Source organism: Chiloscyllium punctatum, chromosome 2 (assembly GCF_047496795.1).
Source record: "Chiloscyllium punctatum isolate Juve2018m chromosome 2, sChiPun1.3, whole genome shotgun sequence".
In the NCBI taxonomy this organism is placed as follows: domain Eukaryota; kingdom Metazoa; phylum Chordata; class Chondrichthyes; order Orectolobiformes; family Hemiscylliidae; genus Chiloscyllium; species Chiloscyllium punctatum.
The window spans coordinates 113,708,436-113,728,779 of NC_092740.1; the positions used below are offsets into that span (position 1 = coordinate 113,708,436).

General features: G+C 42.1%; 1 protein-coding gene across 1 annotated transcript in view; it reads right to left on the bottom strand.

Annotated features, from left to right (window-relative positions):
- The window catches only part of ric1 (RIC1 homolog, RAB6A GEF complex partner 1), a 207,380-nt gene extending 188,669 nt beyond the window's left edge, over nt 1–18,711 (bottom strand). Inside the window, exon 1 of the mRNA XM_072587420.1 lies at nt 18,290–18,711. Within this exon, the coding sequence (XP_072443521.1) occupies nt 18,290–18,430 (141 nt within the window). The 5' untranslated portion in view covers nt 18,431–18,711. The remainder of the gene's footprint in view (nt 1–18,289) is intronic.
- Between the last annotated feature and the right edge of the window lie 1,633 nt (nt 18,712–20,344).

Here is a 20,344-nt window from a genome sequence, read left to right on the forward strand (position 1 = left end):
GGTGGAACTAGGTTGGGTTCGGATATCTGGTCGGCATGGACGGGTTGGACCAAAGGGTCTGTTTCCATGCTGTACATCTCTATGACTCTGTGATATACTGAGGAGCTCAAGTCCACAGTTGCCTGAAAAGCACAACATAAGGTGGCAAAGAAGGCATATGACATGAAAAATGTGTTGCTGGAAAAGTGCAGGTCAGGAACCACAAAGGAGCAGGAGAATCGACGTTTCAGGCATAAACCCTTCTTCAGGAATGAGGAGCTTATGCCCGAAACATCGATTTGCCTGCTCATTTGATGCTGCCTGACCTGCTGCGCTTTTCCAGCAACACATTTTTCAGCTCTGATCTCCAGCATCTGCAGTCCACACTTTCTCCAAGGCATATGACATGCCTGTCTTCATCAGTAGAGATTGAGTACAAAAGTTCACAATAATGCTACAACTGAATAAGTCAGATCATGTGTATTTCAAAAGGCAAGGACTGATTCGGAGTAGTCAGCATAGATTTGTGTCTCACCAACTTAACTTGAGTTTTTTTGAAAAAGTAACAAAGAGGATTGATGAGGGCTGAGCAGTGGATGTGATCTATATGGACTTCAGGAAGGTTTTTGACAAGCTTTCTCATAGTAGATTGGTTAGCAAAGTTAGGTTACATAGAGCACGCAGAACTAGCCTTTTGGACACAGAACTAGCTCAATAGTAGAAAACAAAAGGTGGAAGTTCACTTTTCAGACAGGAGGCCTGTGACGAGTGGTGAGCCACAAGGAACAGGTGCTGACCCCACTACTTTTCGTGCATGTGAACACAGGAGGTATAGTTTGTAAGTAACACCAAAATGTGACGTGTTGTGGACAGCAAAGGAGGTTAGCTCACAGAATATGGGATTTTCATCAGATGGGCCAATGGGCCAAGGAGTGGCAGATGGAGTTTAATTTTTTTTTAAACATGAGGTGCTGCATTTTGGAAAGTCAAATCAGGGCAGAACTTATATACTTATTGGTAAGGTCCTGGGAAGTGATGCTCAACAAAGAAACCTTACAGTGCAGGTTCATAGTTCCTTGTAACTGGAGTTGCAAGTAGATGGCATTTGGTATGCTTGCCTTTATTGGTTATAACATTGAGTACAGGAGTGAGGAGACCATGTTGCAGCTGTACAGGACATTGTATTCCAAAAATGGCCTAACCACTGTGCGATTCTAGTCTCCCCCCTATAGGAAAGATGATGTGAAACTTGAAAGGGTTCGGAAAAGATTTAGAAGGATGCTGTCAGAGTTGGAAAATTTGGGATATAGGGAGAGGCTGAAAAGGCTGGAGCAACTTTCCCTACAGCGTCAGAGGCTGAGGAGTAATCCTATACAGGTTTATAAAATCATGAGGGGCTTGGATAGGATAACTAGACAAGATCTTTTCCCTGGTTTGGAGGAGTACAAAACAAGAGAGGATAGGTTTAAAGTGGTGGTGGTGGTGGTGGTGGTGGTGGGGGGGGGGGGGGGGGGGGGGGGGGGGGTGGGTGGAGAAAGAGATTTAAAAGGAACCCAAGGGGCAACTTTTTCACGCAAAGGGTGGTGCATGTATAGAATGAGCTTGCCAGAGGAATTGATGGGACTGGTACAACTGTAACTTTTAAAGGGCATCTGGTCATATATATGAATAGGAGGGCTTTAAAGGGATATGAACAAAATGGAACTTGATTAATTTAGGATATCTGGTTGACACGAACAAGCTGGACCGAAGGGTCGGTTTCTGTACTGTACATCTCTATGACTAAGCAGATTTTGCAAATAAAAAGTGATTGAATATATTCCATGCTTGACAAATAGCCTTTAGAATAATGCTGCCCAGCCTTTTCCTGATGAGACCACATTTTCATGCCTCAAGATAAGGTACAGGAGTCAGTGAATGAAGCACCATTGGAGTTGTTGTAGTGGCTCAGAAGTTCCTCCATCCTCCAACCTCCCATCGCCCCTTCCACACTCCATCACCCACTTGACACCAACCATGCTCTCCCACATCTAGCCCTTCACCAGTCTACCCTCTTTCCCCCCATGCCTGCCTTCCCCTTTCCAGCTGCCCCTGCATACCTCCTCACTCCCATACCCCAGAGTTTAGTCATCTGATCCAATATCTTATGTGACTTGGAGTCATGTTTTACTTTATAATGCTGATGCGAAATGCCTTTGAAATACAATGAAAGCAGTTCAGCAAGTAAGAAAAACAGACTAACACAAAGGTTAGATATTTTAATTTAGATATATTCATTTTTTCTCCTTGCTCATAACTGAAGTGTGATTTTTGTCTAACCAAGCTACTTAAATAACTAGAACGCGATACACAATATAGAGTAGGAATCTAAAGCAAAAATCTCAAAGGAATGAGATTCTTGAATGTCCAGGCAGAATTACTGACTTTCCAAACGTCATTCGTGACCTGGTACAATTGGCTTCCTCAACACGAAATAGAAATTCAGTGAACAGAAGCTGAAACATACTTAACTAATGCACTCAGAGCATGGTCATCATGCTGGGTAGGAGTAGAGGAAAAGGAGCTGGAGCCAATCTCATTCCGTACTTTGTTTCAAACTACATAAGTTTAGAAAAGTCAAAATGACTTGAATCGCTTTGCTAATTCGTGCAAGGTAAAATTACCTGTTGAATCCAAAGCACTGTGGGAAATATTAAACATTCATACTAGCAATCTAACAATGTGAACTCCTGATGTCCTCTTGTCAAAAGTACGCATCAGACGATCCTCATTTTAATAAAAGGAAAGCACAGTGGAAGCAAAAAAAAAGATTAATTGCATATCGGCAAATGGACAGGAAACAGCGAGTGGGGATGTGGGTTATTTTCAGGTTGTTAACCTGTAAACAGGGTTTCACAGGGATCAGTGCTGGGACCAAAACTTGTGCAGTATGTTAATGACTTGGAGGAAGGAAACAAATGTACTGTAGTCAAATTTGCAGACAACAAAAATAGGTGAAAAGGCAAGTTGTGCAAAAAGTTGGCAGAGCATAATGTGGACAATGTGAAGTTGTTCGTTTTGGAAGAGCAAAACAATTATTATCAAAAAGTATTATTTATATTGAGAACGCTGCAACACAAGAATTTGGAGGTACCATGCATGAAACATAAAACTAGCATACAGATGTAGCAGGTTATGAGGAAGAACAATGGAATGTTAGCCCTTATTTTAAGGGAGTTGGAGTATGAGTAGGGAAGTCTTACCAAAACTTACAAAGTGCTGACGAGACCACATCTGGAATACTGAGAGTAGTTTTGGTCCCTTATTTACGAGAAGGTATAATTTCATTGAAGACAGTTCAAAGAAGATTCGCTCAGATGATTCCTGGTATGGAGAAACTGTCTTATGAGCAAAGGCTAAACGGGTTAGGACATTACTCATTTTAGAATATTGAGAGGTGATCTCATTGAAACAATAAGAATTTTTAAGGGGCTTAACAAGGAAAATGCTGAAGGATGTTTCTTCTTCAAGGGAGAGTCTTTGACCAAAGGGCATGGTCTCAGACTACGAGGTGCCAATTTAAGACTAGATGAGGATGAGATTCTTTTCTCAGAGGGTGAGTGTTTTCAAATTCCTTGCCACAGGGTTGTGAGGGCAGAGACCTTGTGTGAAATCAATGTGAAGATAGATAAATTCTTTATCAGTACAGGAATCAAGTGTTATAGGAAAAAGGCAGGAAAGTGAATGCAAGGATACTTGGATCTGCCATCATCCTATTGAATGGTACAGGAGCTTCGAGGGGCTCAACAGCCTCCTCTTGTTCCTATTTCGTATGGTCAGACCATTCTGAAACTTAGGTATTATCACAATTTTGGTATGAGATGATTTATCCGCTCAACTTCTGTACAAACAAAACTAATGTCATTTACAAAATACCGTGCAAGAACTGTAACAAACATGACATTGGACAAACAGACAGAAAGTTAGCCACCAGGATATATAAACATCAACTAGCCAGAAAACGATATGACCTTTTCTCACTAGTATCCTTACGTACAGATAAGGAAGGACATCACTTCGACTGGGACAACACATCATCCAAGGACATGCCAAACAGAGACACACACAAGAATTCCTAGAAGCATGGCATTCCAACCAGAACTCTAACGAATAAACACATCCAGTTAGACCCGATCTACCACCCTAAACGACATCACCAACCTAAAGAAATCCAAACATATAAATAGAAAGCAGTGCTTCGTCCGGAGGCCCACTGAAGATGTACCTAGTAGGGTGATGAAATATCTGGTAATGAACCTTCCAGCTCAGTGAGCAAATCTACATCCAGAACAAACACCCCACACAGTAGGCATATAAATACACACCAGAAGACGTAGTCGATGCTTTCCGTTCAGTCATGTGAAGCCCTTATATGTTTATAATTTAAATTTTAATATTTCACTAATAGTATTTACAATATTACAACCTCAAAGTTAAAAAGAAACATTACTTATTTGAAATGTCAGCAACCTCTTCATATGCAAAAATTCTTTAGAATCGAATAACTTCAGTCCAAATTTGAGACAAGGAGGATGGGGAATAAAGACCATCAATGTGCTGATGGTTTAATTTGCATTTTTTTTAAAACTGAAAGTCGTATTCACAGCAGAGATATAAATGAAGAGATAAGTGGGAGCACTGACTTGCAGTATAAAAGCTGAGTTCAACATTCATTTTATACAATATTCTGGTAAATGATGAAGTTGCAACTGAGACCACACATGGAGATAATTATGCTGGTATCAAGATATAGATCAGCACTTTAAGCTTGGTATTTAGACATTAAAAATCAAAAGTTCATTTATGGACATTGGCAAATGGTTTAGAGGGGCACAGCAACATGTTTCACCCAAAACACTCAGTGTTGTCCACTTAACAATTCTTTAGCAATGTTTTGGTTATCTTTTGTTCTTTCTCCAGGTACCTGTATTTTATCTGATTATGTCACGGTGCAGAACTTTGGAATTTTTTCTACATGTGCAATACTGTTCCAACTTTTCATGATGCTAGAGATAGAGCAATGATAAAGTGCAGAAGGCTTCAACTTCACAATATAGTTTTTTCAATGTTCAAGTGCAAACAGACAGGTTTCTTAACAATTCCTGAACAACAATCTGAGTCATTTGCTAAACTACAAGTACAGGAGCAGAAACCAATAACTAGGTTCCACAAGACAGCCAAATTCATAACTGTGAAGTGGTTGCAATCATCAACCCAAACTTTTCACCTACACAGAAATTAATGTTTGCAAATACAGAACTCAGAAATATTGTCTCAAGGCTTTGAAATATTGTCTCAAGGTCTCAATACCTATTTCTATAGGTAGGTAATTATTGGCATGGTTGCATATACAGTTTTTTATAAAAAACTTTACACTTTAAAGAAATACTATCATGGTAACCTAGACATCTAGAATTGTTTTTCAAACCTGCATGGATCAACTGGTCTAATCATAAAAGCATTAATGCCACTGAAAACTAAATTTTGTATAAAGCTAATTAAAACCAATTATTTTTACCTATGAATCAAAAGCATACAAGACTCAAACAGCAGTCCAACTTGAAGTATCCAGCAGGATGGCATACAACTAGTTAGACTATATGACACAGCAGCAGAATTAGACTATTTGGCCCATCGATTCACTAGCTTGATCTGACAATGAATGACCAAAGCAGTTGCTTTAACTGTTTAAACGTGCATTCCTTGCACATAAAAGAATGGAGATGAAAGCCATACTGAGGGTAACAGCTAGAGTGAAAGAGACTAATAGCTTAACTTGAAACAATGCCAAAGGTAGAGTAGAGTGTGGTAGTTGAATTTGTTCAACTACACCAAAATATTGTAGTGAATGGACAATCGTGATCTAGGTGGCTGGAAATTTGAAAGTACTGTCAAGTGAATTAGGGAAAAGAATTGGAAAATACAGAAGTAAATAAGTTTTGGACAGGAAGAGTTTAGAAGGATCACAGGAATTGAACAGAAATGGTCTTATAATGAATATGACGGGGGGCAACCCAGACATATGAAATGGTAAGGTTATGGGTTAGGGTAAAGTATAAGATTTGGGGTATACATGATATCACACAAGGAAAGATGGATTTCATGATAAAGAGTATGGCATTAACATAATAATGGTTTCATTTCCTGATTACTTATAGGATGAAGCTAGACGATGAACATAGCATGCAGACGAGGTTCAATACCTGATATGTGGAGAGATGCCCACTTAGCTGCAGCAGAGAAACATTACAAGATATCTTCAGTATGTCAGGGGAAGGTGATTGGAAAGCCAAAAAAAAACCAGGATAAGTAGCGACCTTTCTCCTTCAACAATTCACTTTCTGTAAAAGACTGCACATATCAAAGCTTGACCAGCTGCATAATTCAACAGATCTCGTTTATTTATAGGCAAAACATGACTTGAAAGCTACTGCAACCCTTCGAACCAAGCATTTCACCACATCCTTTGCTGAAGATGTAGGACTATATTGAACCATGCCTCCACAGGTAATGACAAAACAGTACCTGGTCTACCAAACTGAAAGAAAACTCTATATCAGCTAAGACTAATCCTGCTCTTGTCTGACATCAGACATTTTTAAGCAGGAATTGCCAGACAGCTGTTTAACTGACACTAACTACAATTTCCCTCAATCAATTAGGAAAACAGAATGAAAGAAAAACGAGTCCACATCTTCCACTATTTAGTTCTCTACCTAGTCATCCTGAGAGTTGCATCCTTGAACGGTCAATGAGGACAAGAGTGGATTCAGGTCTGTTAAACAGCTTACACATGAAATAGACAAGTTCAATAAATTAACATAAGGCTGCCAGCACTGAATCAGCACTGTCTACAGGAAGGGAAAGAGAAGAGGAGAAAAGCAAGGAGATTGAAAATAAGTGTGGGTGCCAAAGAATGCAGTTCATTGGATTACAATTGGATCTAAATTGCAAACAAATTCATTCCAATCATTTAGTGAAGGCAGCCAAACCTTCTTATCCAAAAAAAAGTATTTGCGCCTCTCAACATTCATCACTGAGTTTTGAAGAATAAAAACAAAAAAACTGCAAGACACATGTGAATAGCATTCTTGTTATGCTTAGCAATTCAGGCCAATATCAGTTCACTTTAATTTAATCCAAACTGGCACAGATGTTATGTTCTTCTGTGTACTCTAGAACTGACATGCTAATTTTAACAAATTACTTCTGTAAATAGTTCAAATTCATCAGAAGACCATTAAACACGTACTTATGGTAAGATGGCCTTTATGCTTGGAAATTGTCTGTTGTTACTACAGGACAGTAAGGCTTCACCATTATGTAATAACAGTTTCTGTAATTATAATGGAATGTTTGAATTAAATGAAATATTTCAAAGCTCTTAACAAAATGCAGCTAAACTTTGACAATGACAACTTCACTAAAACATGTACTGTCAATTTCTAAATATATTAATAATGCCCTGTACTTAAAGGTCAACTCACATGGATTAAACCTGGTTTAGCAGTAATAGGCACAGTAAAATTAAAATCCAGAGAAACTAAATTCTCAACAATGTAAACAACTTAAAGTAGTTTAGAATATCAGGAACACCTTCCAAACTGTGAAATAGTTGACAAAATGCCAGGGAGAAACTAGCCTCATCTGTGAGGAACTCACCTCCTGTCTCCTCAATGACAATGCACCATTTACAAGGCACAAGTCAGAAACATGACGGAGTACTCCTCACTTGCCTGGATAGGTGAGACTCCAACAATACTTCTCAAAGCTTCCCTCAACATCTATCACCTAGAAAGCCAAGAGCAGATAATGCACGGGAACATCATAACCTCCAAGTGGTCTTTCAAATTTCTCACAATCCTGCCTTAGAACTATACTGCCCATATCCCACTATCAGAGAGTCAAATTCCTGGAACTTGCTTTGTAAAAACACTGTGTGCTCCTTCAATCTAAGGCTACAGGAATTCAAGAAGATAGCTCATCACCATCTTCTCAAGTGCAATTAAGGATACTCAAACGCTGACCCAGTCAGTATGTTCACATCCTTGGAAATTTAATAACCAACTGGATTCAATGAGAATTTCTTGAGATAATGCTTTATACAAGTTCAGCAAATAATCTTAACTCTGCATGTCATAAATTTATTTATGAAATCCAGAACACCCAGGTGCTTTATTAACGGCTTTGAAAAAAAAAATCCTTGGAAGTGGCAGAATAAATTATGTGCAAATGCTCCTCAGGTCTCTTTCTTTCACCCCCTTTACCAGTGTACCATTGAATCTCTTCAGACCAAAATGTATCATTTGCCAGAGTTACATGTTTTCTGCCATTTACCTTTCAAATTCATCAACCTTTCTACATCCTTTTGAAACTTATGTCATGATCTTACCAAATAGAGAGGCTCAAGGAGTTAAATGGCATATATCTGCTAAAATTTGTATGAACACTATTTTCAAGTTTCACAACGTCTGTAAATACTAAAATTGTCAGCTACATCTTCAGTCCAAGTTCTCGTAATGAACTTTGTACACCACCTTTCAGTCTGGAAAATAGCCATTTCCTTCAATGTTTATTTCAAACCTTTAGCTAATTTTCTTTATGTTGTTACTGTTCCTTTCATCCTGTTATTTCTCCCTTCAGCCTATCGGTATCAGATTTTCTAACAATTCTAACACCTTATCAAATGTCTTTTGGATGTCCACTTTCATACCAACTGCATTGCTCTCTCCCACTTTGTTTGAAAAAAACTCAAACTGGCCAACATAATTTACCTCTAACAATGGTGTGATACATTTGATAGGAAGAATGAGGACGGGTAATCTGACCGAAATCGTAACTGTTTTTTTTCCAAAAAGGGCGCACGTTACAAACTTTTAAAAGTGCTAAGTTGAGAAGATTATTAAAAATGGCAGAAGGAATCCAGGATTTTACAAACTTACTTGTATTTAGTTAATCTGTTATATTAAAATCTTTACAAGACACTGGTTAGGCCTCAGCTCAGTTTTAAAAACACAACTTTAGGAAGCATGTCAAGACCTTAAGATGTAGGAGCAGAAGTAGGCCATTCAGCCCATCAAGTCTGCTCCATCAGCCTCTACAATAAAGCATTCCATGGAATCATGATATTTTAAGAAAGAAATCCTCCCTGCCTCAGTTACAAATGGATGACCCCTTATTCTGAGATCATGCCCTCTGGTCTTAGATTCTCCCAAAGGGAAACAAACTTGCCGCATTTACCCTGTAAAGCTTCCTAAGAATTGTATAGAACAATACAGCACAGAACAGGCCCTTCGGCCCACGATGTTGTGCTGAACATTTGTCCTACCTTAAGCACCTATCCATGTACCTATCCAATTGCCACTTAAAGGTCACCAATGAGTCTGACTCTGCCACTCCCACAGGCAGCACATTCCATGCTCCCACCACTCTCTGGGTAAAGAACCTACCCCTGACATCCCCCCTATACCTTCCACCCTTCACCTTAAATTTATGTCTCCTTGTAACACTTTGTTGTACCCAGGGAAAAGTCTCTGACTGTCTACACTATCTATTCCCCTGATCATCTTATAAACCTCTATCAAGTTACCCCTCATCCTTCACTGTTCTAATGAGAAAAGACCTAGCACTCTCAACCTATTCTCGTACGACCTATTCTCCATTCCAGGCAACATCCTGGTAAATCTCCTCTGCACCCTCTCCAAAGCTTCTACATCTTTCCTAAAGTGAGGCGACCAGAACCGCACACAGTACTCCAAATGACGCCTAACCAAGGTCCTATACAGCTGCAACATCACCTCACAACTCTTGAATTCAATCCCTCTGCTAATGAACACTAATAGACCATAGGCCTTCTTACAAGCTCTATCCACCTGAGTGGCAACTTTCAAAGATCTATGAACATAGACCCCAAGATCCCTCTGCTCCTCCACCTTACTAAGAACCCTACCGTTAACCCTGTATTCCACATTCTTATTTGTCCTTCCAAAATGGACAACTTCACACTTGACAGGATTGAACTCCATCTGCCACTCCTCAGCCCAGCCCTGCATCATATCTAAGTCCCTTTGCAGCCGACAACAGCCCTCCTCATTATCCACAACTCCACCAATCTTCGTATCATCTGCAAATTTACTGACCCACCCTTCGACTCCCTCTTCCAAGTCATTAATAAAAATTACAAACAGCAGAGGACCCAGAACTCATCCCTGCGGAACTCCGCTTGTAACTGGGCTCCAGGCTGAATATTTACCATCTACCACCCCACTGATTTCGACCGGTTAACCAGTTCTCTATCCAACTGGCCAAACTTTCCACTATCCCATGCCTCCTGACTTTCCACATAAGCCTACCATGGGGAACCTTATCAAATGCCTTACTAAAATCCATGTATACTACATCCACTGCTCTACCCTCATCCACATGCTTGGTCACCTTCTCAAAGAATTCAATAAGACTTGTAAGGCAAGACCTACCCCTCACAAATCCATGCTGGCTGTCCCTAATCAAGCAGTGTCTTTCCAGATACTCATAAATCCTATCCCTCAGTACCCTTTCCATTACTTTGCCTACCACCGAAGAAAGACTAACTGGCCTGTAATTCCCGGGGTTATCCCTATTCCCTTTTTTGAACAGGGGCACAACATTCGCCACTCTCCAATCCCCTGGTACCACCCCCATTGACAGCGAAGACGAAAAGATCATTGCCAACAGTTCTGCAATTTCCTCTCTTGCTTCCTAGGATATATCCCGTCAGGCCCGGGGGACTTGTCTATCCTCAAGTTTTTCTAAATGCCCAACACATCTTCCTTCCTAACAAGTATCTCTTCTAGCTTACTAGTCCATTTCATACTCTCCTCTTCAACAATATGGTCCCTCTCATTTGTAAATACTGAAGAAAAGTACTCATTCAAGACCTCTCCTATCTCTTCCGACTCAATACACAGTCTCCCACTACTGTCCTTGATCGGACCTACCCTTGTTCTCATCATTCTCATGTTTCTCACATATGCATAAACACCTTGGGGTTATTCTTGATCCTAAATCTGTTTCCCAATCTGTTTCGCCACATCTCTGCTGCTATTGGGGGGCCTATAGTAAACACCCAACAAGGTGACTGCTCCTTTCCTATTTCTGACTTCAGCCCATACTACCTCCAAAGGCAGATCCCCCTCGAACTGCCTTTCTGCAGTCGTTATACCATTTCTATACCGTTATACCAATTCTGTAAGTTTCAATAAGGTCAGCTCTCATTCTTCTACATTGCTAGTGAGTGCAAGCCAAAACTACACAACCTCTGATTAGGAGAGTCTCTCCATACTTGTGGACTGCCTCAATGCTCACCTATCCATGCTCAGATGCGGATCAAGCACCTTTATAGAGTACATAACAGAGGCTGACACTATGGTGTCAACATCTCTGTTCCTTAGATGCAAAGAGTCTAACAGCAAAGAGAATTTCTGAATTTTGTAGCTAATACCCTCATTCAACCAGACCAGGAAAGAAATGTTGCATTAATGCAACATTCCTTCACCATGCACAAATTGAAACATTTACGAGCGTTCCATTCTCTGTATAATTCAACAACATTGAAAGCTAAAAAAAAGTTAAAAAAAAGAATGAAATTACGGAATCATGGTTTGGAAAGTATTAAAAAGTCTCTAATTTAAAGAAATTGCTGGAAATATTCAGCAACTCAGACTGAGAAAGAAAGAGTTTTCGTCAAGTTTTAAACTGAATTACAGTTTATTAACCTAAAATGTGAACCGTTTCACTCTTCAGATGTGACCTGACTTGTTACAAATGGCATTTCCCTTCCATAGTTCAGATTTTTAGTATTTCTAAATATTTTTACATTACAATACTAAAGCTAACACAAGTTTACCACTGAACACATTGTTGCACCTTATGAAAAGCAATACCTCTTTTTGCCACACTTTACACATAAAAAAAATTGAAACTATACATCTGAATGCTGTTAAGATAGATATGGTCATTTGTGACAAAGGTCTAACAGCTTTCCACATTTCATAAATTTCAAAAATATAAATGGAGTAGACCATTTGGACTCTTCAGCTTTCTCTGTCATTGACGGATTCTCACAAAAACACCAGTTTTCTGGCAGATCACAATCAGAGACCAAAAAAACTTAATTAATTACATAGCCTTCAGTGCATTCATTGGCTGGGTTATATCATAGGTGTAATTCAGCACACATTGCCATAAAACCATGGTTTGCAAGAATTCATTGTACTGATAGAGGTGACACGGTCAGTTACTTCCAATATTAGGATGGAACATTTTTGTCAAAATTAAAGAGAGTCCAGTAAATCATATTCAATTTAGCTTGTTCACCATTTGGTCCGTTTTCATAATTATTCAATGCAAACCAACCCAAAACTATTAGATAAAGCAAAAACTGACACATTTGCATTGGTAGAGTACTTTTGTTAGAGCAGCATGTCAGAACCTTGTGGAATCCTTAGTGCAACAGATTCTGTAGGAATTGCCTGGGAAATTGAAACTTATGATGTGCAAGTCCTTTGTATCAGCATCCTTCTGAAAAAGCTCCTTGCTGCCAGAGTTCTGAGGTACTCATTCAGTTAAATTTAACGCAATAAAGGAAGAGTTAGAGGATTAAAACCTACTCCCGCTGTGCTGCCATTTATTTTTTAACTAATTCATGGTAATGTGGGTTGCACTGTTAGGCTAGCATTTATGACCAATCCCTAATTGCCCTCAAGAAGGTGGTGGCAATCTGCACCGCCGGTGTCCATTCAGTATAGGTACACTGACATTTAAAAGCACAGAACACTATTTCCTACTGCAAAGTGACATTAGTTTCTAGGAAGACTTCTGCAATGTTGAATCTGTGGATTTCTTGACAAGCTAATGGGCCCATGTCCAGCAATTTCCAGCACAGAAGTCATCTAACAGTAAGAGGTAACATTTAATCTGATTGGGGTCAGAGATAGAACTTTCAACACTATTGGATATCTGAGCCAATATGTTGTTGTGTAGTTGTGTAAAGTGACAAAGATAAATATTTGAACACTTTATCTAGCTGAACCAGACTGCAAATAAAAAGAGAAAGAATAATATAACAAAGTAGCATTGCAAACATATTATACCACATCTATTCAGGATAATATACACAGAACTTCTCCAGTTCTTGTAAGTTAAGCGAGACTGTGTTACTGCAAATCACAGGAATGAAATAAAAAATATTGAACCATATATCAGGTTCATATGCAATTACATGTGCCTTCAACAACCTGAGGACTTTACAGCCAATGAAGCATTTTTACTGCAAGGACAGAAAATATTCACCACTAAACAATAATTATCCTACTCAGAGAGACACTCAATTAACAAATGCATGTAATACTGCCACATTGGAGGCAATGGAGGAGGAATGAAACCCACAAATCAACTATATACTCCCCCTTGTTCACCTCTTCAAAAACAAAACCAGAAGAATCAATCCAGATTAGTTTGGCTGCAACTTATCTGTGGTTCTATAGCGGTAGACGAGACAAAAAACATGTTTAAGCCACAAGCTACTGCAAATGCTAATCTGAAGGCCCCGATTCCAATAATAATCAAGTGAAATATTACAATTTTGACCACCAGCAGATAGCTACCCAGCTCGATTGTGATAGCTGAACCAACATCTTATTGTGCAAGATAACAATTTTTGGCAATCTCATTGTGATTCTACGGTGTGAAATACAGTACTTTAGCATTAATAGTATGTCATGTTTTTAATGAGATATTAAAACAATCTTTCTTTCAAAAGCTGACTTGTGTACTAAACAGACCACTCACTTAGGTTTGAATATGAAGTATCAAATTACACTCCAAAGATGGAATCTTATCCACTACTTAGAAGTAATTTCAAAGGTAAGTATTCGGGAAATCTATGAAAGTGGCATGCTGGGCTGTCTACATGACAGCTCTTACCTGAGTGATCTCACCAAAGGCAGATTGATAATAGTAAACCCATCTGCCCAGAAGGGACAGACTGTCAATGATAGGCAACTAAATACCTACCTGGGGACTTCACAATGATTGTTTTGCAGCTGTCGCCAAATCTTTGTTAAGTTTGCTTTGGAAAGGCTCTTGCTGCCTCATCAATAGCATCCGTCCCTCCTGGTGGTGCTGCCAGCTGCCCTTAACCTTAGGTGATTCGACTGGCCTTCTACCCAGCAAAACCTGCTGAGGTCCTGATTTGGACGAAGTGCTAAAAGATGCCTCTTAACTGTTAAAATCACACAAGCTGGTTGGGAGTCAAACATCAGGGTCAATATGATTCCAATGTCTAAGAATCTTCTTTGGCGGCATCCTGCCCTATATTATTGCTTTTAAAATTAACGTAATAGTAGCCTCTCTAGAGCAAAGCACACTTTTGTTTCAAATTGGGCTTGTCTTCAATTGAGTAGAGTGGATGATAGAATTACATAATGCACCTTCCCGTAACTCCAGGTGCAATGAAACGTACAACAACATGCCATTTTTACTGCATACTGGTTTCCATTCTTTGTTAGTCTCTCATCACATTTAGAAATCTCCGAACAAACTTGCTGCTGTTTATTACACAAAACATTCACGTAGAAAATACGCCATGGTTGGAAAACAGGAGGCAAAAGATGCCCAGCTCGTAACACGAAGAGAAATATCATCATCTTTTGAGAAAGCTTTGAAAGGAAAGAGAAGTGCCAATTTGAAGTCACTGAGGCAGGCAATGCTTGCCAAGTGGGACTAAAGGGTTCGCCAGTGTGAGCTTAAAGATGGCAGGATGTCTAGGTTCACAAGCCAAAGGATATAAAATGCGATATGGAGATCTGCAAGATTAGAGAGATGGCACGCAGCAATAGCTGAGGGGGAATTTCAATATATAACCTTTCTAAAATTTTGTGTCCCTGTTTTGCTGATTCTTCCACTGGAGGGCACATAAACTTCCCAGTTTAACATTTACATGAACGCAGGAAGTGAAATTGCTTTGAATAATCACTGACTACCATTAAATAATTATAGGAGGGCCTGGCTAGCACAATCACACACAGCTGGATGATATGGAGAGACTTCAGAGGATGGAGAGGTCAATGTTGTCAGAAGCTGCAGACAGAGGAAGAATAATTGACCTTTATAGAATCATAAAGTGCCATTCATGATTTTGTAAAGCTCTACTACACTACTGTGGCATTGTTGGCAATTTGATTGGAGGGATTCAAATAAGGAGTTCCAGAAAAGATGAATATGATTGTGGAGGCATTGACATATTCAAGGACTTTGGAGGGGACTGTAAAGATGTGATAGTGTGTAGTTTAGAAGGACAGAAGTTATGTATGGGTTCTTTTGAGTAGCAAGTGGCTTTCAGGAAAACTCATGAGGGGAGTTATGATTTAAAAGTGGTGGTGAAGAGGAAGCAGTGGGATAATATTACAAGTGGACAGATTACATCAGAATGGATGGTCTCATCCTTGGTGACAAAGAGGTCCACAGTTCCCTATAATTGATTCAAGGAAGGAAGGGACACACAGAATGACTATTAAAGAGAGTTACAACATAGTGAAAAAAGAAGTCAGTCATCATTGCATAGCACAATGATCTTGAAAGAGTGGTTAGTGCTGGCAGAAGAGAGAGGAGCCGAGATGTGTTCTCACAAGATCTGGTAACTAACAAATAAAAGAATGGTCCAAAACAATTGTGTGCCAAGTTTACAAACTAAACATTTGAATGAGTGAAAGTGGCAGCTCTAGCTGGGGTGAAGGAACCAAAAGTGAAGGTAGACAATAGGTGGAGTAGGCCATTCTACCCTTCGAGCCTGCACCACCACTCAATAGATCATGGCTGATCATTCTTAATCAATATCCTGTTCCTGCCTTATCTCCATAACCCTTGATTCCACTATCCTTGAGAGCTCTATCCAACTCTTTCTTAAATGAATCCAGAGACTGGGCCTCCACTGCCCTCTGGGGCAGAGCATTCCACACAGCCACCACTCTCTGGGTGAAGAAGTTTCTCCTCATCTCTGTCCTAAATGGTCTACCCCGTATTTTTAAGCTGTGTCCTCTGGTTCGGCACTCACCCATCAGCGGAAACATGTTTCCTGCCTCCAGAGTGTCCAATCCTTTAATAATCTTACATGTCCCAATCAGATCCCCCCTCAGTCTTCTAAACTCAAGGGTATACAAGCCCAAGCTTACAAGGTAAGCAAGTGACTGAGCAGATTGGAGGCTGCAGAAGCGAAGATTAGCAGTTGAAAGCTAAACACGCTGTAATTTTCTAAATGCAAAAGATGCGATAACCTAATAAACACTAAAATAACAACAGTAAAAGAGACAACATTTGATCAATCACTATTCTCCTCTTTCCAAAATAAAGCACAAACATATGGATGTGATGAGGGTTACAGGGAGTAAGAGACCTCTCAATTCTTATAATAAAATTACTCAAGCTTCAAACTTGGATTGAGAACCAATCGTCATTCTCAGACAACTGAAAAGATCACAGCCACAGTTCTGTAAATTAAGAGATTAGTTGAGTGAAAGTGGCAGCTCTAGCTGGAGTGAAGGCACCAACAGCAGATTGGACAACTGAAAAGAACACAGCCACAGATCTGAAAATTAATAGATTAGTTGAGCTACGTTAAAACAAACCAATATTTAATGTCTAAATATTTAATCCTGTATGCTTCTCATACTTAGAAGCAACATTTTGGCAAGTCACATTTAAGCAGAGTTAGAGTTGCCAACAATTCAAAATCATCTACAAACAGACTCTGGAGAGATCATTTCAACAGGATACCCCTTCCATTTATCAAAACAAAAAAAAAACTGTGTACCTTTAAAACTCTAACCCCACACACAAACCTTATTCACTCAGTTTTAAATAGACTTTGGCAGAACCCCAGACTCTGAAGATTTGACTCGACTCTACTGACAACACTGGAAGGAAAACAGCCTTTGGGCAGGCATTGGGGGAAGATGGTGCGGGGGACAGACCGAAGAGTGATATTTGGCACTATACTGGTTTCACATCAGAGAGAAGATCAAGCAGACATAAATTCTCACACAGGGCACGGGCAGACCCGCTCGCGCTCACACAGGGCACGGGCAGACCCGCGCGCGCTCACACAGGGCACGGGCAGACCCGCGCGCGCTCACACAGGGCACGGGCAGACCCGCGCGCGCTCACACAGGGCACGGGCAGACCCGCGCGCGCTCACACAGGGCACGGGCAGACCCGCGCGCGCTCACACAGGGCACGGGCAGACCCGCGCGCGCTCACACAGGGCACGGGCAGACCCGCTCGCGCTCACACAGGGCACGGGCAGACCCGCTCGCGCTCACACAGGGCACGGGCAGACCCGCTCGCGCTCACACAGGGCACGGGCAGACCCGCTCGCGCTCACACAGGGCACGGGCAGACCCGCTCGCGCTCACACAGGGCACGGGCAGACCCGCTCGCGCTCACACAGGGCACGGGCAGACCCGCTCGCGCTCACACAGGGCACGGGCAGACCCGCTCGCGCTCACACAGGGCACGGGCAGACCCGCTCGCGCTCACACAGGGCACGGGCAGACCCGCTCGCGCTCACACAGGGCACGGGCAGACCCGCTCGTGCTCACACAGGGCACGGGCAGACCCGCTCGTGCTCACACAGGGCACGGGCAGACCCGCTCGTGCTCACACAGGGCACGGGCAGACCCGCTCGTGCTCACACAGGGCACGGGCAGACCCGCTCGTGCTCACACAGGGCACGGGCAGACCCGCTCGTGCTCACACAGGGCACGGGCAGACCCGCTCGTGCTCACACAGGGCACGGGCAGACCCGCTCGTGCTCACACAGGGCACGGGCAGACCCGCTCGAGTTCACACAGGGCACGGGCAGACCCGCTCGTGCTCACACAGGGCACGGGCAGACCCGCTCGTGCTCACACAGGGCACGGGCAGACCCGCTCGTGCTCACACAGGGCACGGGCAGACCCGCTCGTGCTCACACAGGGCACGGGCAGACCCGTTCGAGCTCACACAGGGCACGGGCAGACCCGCTCGAGCTCACTGAGGGCACGGGCAGACCCGCTCGAGCTCACACAGGGCACGGGCAGACCCGCTCGAGCTCACTGAGGGCACGGGCAGACCCGCTCGAGCTCACACAGGGCACGGGCAGACCCGCTCGAGCTCACTGAGGGCACGGGCAGGCGGTTGGATACACATACAGATATTGCCAGATGAGGAGCGTGCAGATGCTGGTGCTCATACTCACCCTGCTGTACCATAGGCTGATCTGTGTCTGCGACAGGAGTGCGAACACCAGCCTCCGCGAGTCAGGCTGGATGTGAAACGGCTTCTCCGAGCCCTTGAGGGGACACAGCAGCCTCCGGGGCCAGCCGCTCAGGAAATACATGGCCGAGTGCTGGAGACCCAGTCAGTCACAAAGACTCCAACTCAGCGCTAAGCGAGGTCTCCGCTGGTGACAGGCAGCCGGGGAATTTCCCTTTCTTCCTCCTCCGCCGCCTCCTCTAAAGGAAATTACTCCCTCGGTCTCTTCCCCCTGTGAATCTCTCAGTCGGCAGTGCTTTACCAGTGAGTGAAGCCAGCGGCGGCGAGGACGCAACGTCGCCCAAGCTGCACACTGACTCCAGAACCAGACTTCAACTGCCCACCCGCCATCTTGTCTCCAGCTGATGACGCGGCGCCGGGGAGGGAGGCGGGGCGTCAGTGGAGGGGGGGGGGGGGTTGGGCCAGTCGGAGGGAACCCGGATGTCGTGCATCCGCAAAGACCCGGAGTGTGGATCAACACTGCTCCCCCATGACTTCCACACAGACTGAGAAATCGCGGATTGGAGTGTGGCACCTGCCTGAGGGGTAACGCCAAAACCCGGAGAGTCCATCTTCCAATACCATTTAGTTCATTAATGTGCGCCTGGAACTCATTCCATCTCTCTATACACCCCCCTCTTCCCAATAAAATTAAAGTGGGAACTCCAACTCTTCTCCCTCTGCCTCATTTAATCAGATTATAGGTCAACCCTTCGGTTGTTATTAAGCTGTTGACACATTACTCACACCATTTGACATTCTTGGTCACCTGCAGAGTCTTATTATTCTACCTTCCATTCACATCATTTGTATGATATTTTTGATTTCTCTGCCCATAAATTCTGTGTTGTTGTGCTTCATCTCACTTCATCTGACCAGGGGCTGTGCTCCGAAAGCTTGTGATTTCAAATAATATAACCTGGTGTAGTGTGATTTCTATCTTTCTCACCAAGATTGATATCATCTTTAATTGGTGATGCTAAATGCAGCTTGCTCCATAAGCCAAACTTTTGTCAAGGTTTCTGAAAACAACAAATGCTGGCGATCACAGCAGGTCAAACAGCAAGCTAACATTTCAAGTCTAGATGGCTCTTCATCAGAGCTGAAATGAAGTATGCAGAGGACAGCATTTATTAATCCTAATGAAGGGCTTTTGCCCGAAATGTTGATTTTCCTGCTTCTTGGATGCTGTCTGACCTGCTGTGCTTTTCCAGCACTATACTAATCTTGACTCAGCATTTATTAAGATTTTGCCTTGCCCTAGCCCAAAACCTATAATTTCCATTATTTCTTTTCTATTTCTTGTCATGACTTGTCAACATCCCAATATTGAAAATTTCCCATCTCTCACTGCCTTTGCAAACTATCACCCCCATTTCCATTCCTCTCTAAAGTGCTTGAACATAGAGTCAAAGAGTCATACAGCACAAAAACAGACTCTTCTGTCCAGCCAGTCAATGCTGAACATAATCCCAAACTAAACTAGTTTCACCTTCTCGCTCCTGACCCATATCTCTCAAATACTTATTCAAATGTCTTTTAGATGTTGTAATTGCACCCACATCCACCACTTCCTCAGGAAGGTCATTGCTTATGCTAACCACCCTCTTTGGAAAAAGAACTTCTCTCATGTGTTTTTAAAATCTTTCTCCTCTCATCTTAAAAAAGTGCCCCCGAGTTTTGAAATCCTCCATTCTAGAGAAAAGACAATTACCATTAATTCTATCTGTACCTCTCTTGTTTCCACCTATTAAAATCAATGAGCGCATATATTTGCAACTCCATCTTGAACTTCATTTGGACCATATCTGTTGGGGATACACAACCATTAAGACCAACTCTTAGGACATCAAGCTGATATTAGTGCCTCAATTTTCTCCAGCCACAGTATGAGGGAGATGGAGACATGGAGCCTAGAAAATAAGGCATCCCAATAGGAGACTAATCCACTGTGTATTCCTGGAATTGGTTAAGGTTTATAGCTTGGAAACTGATCACC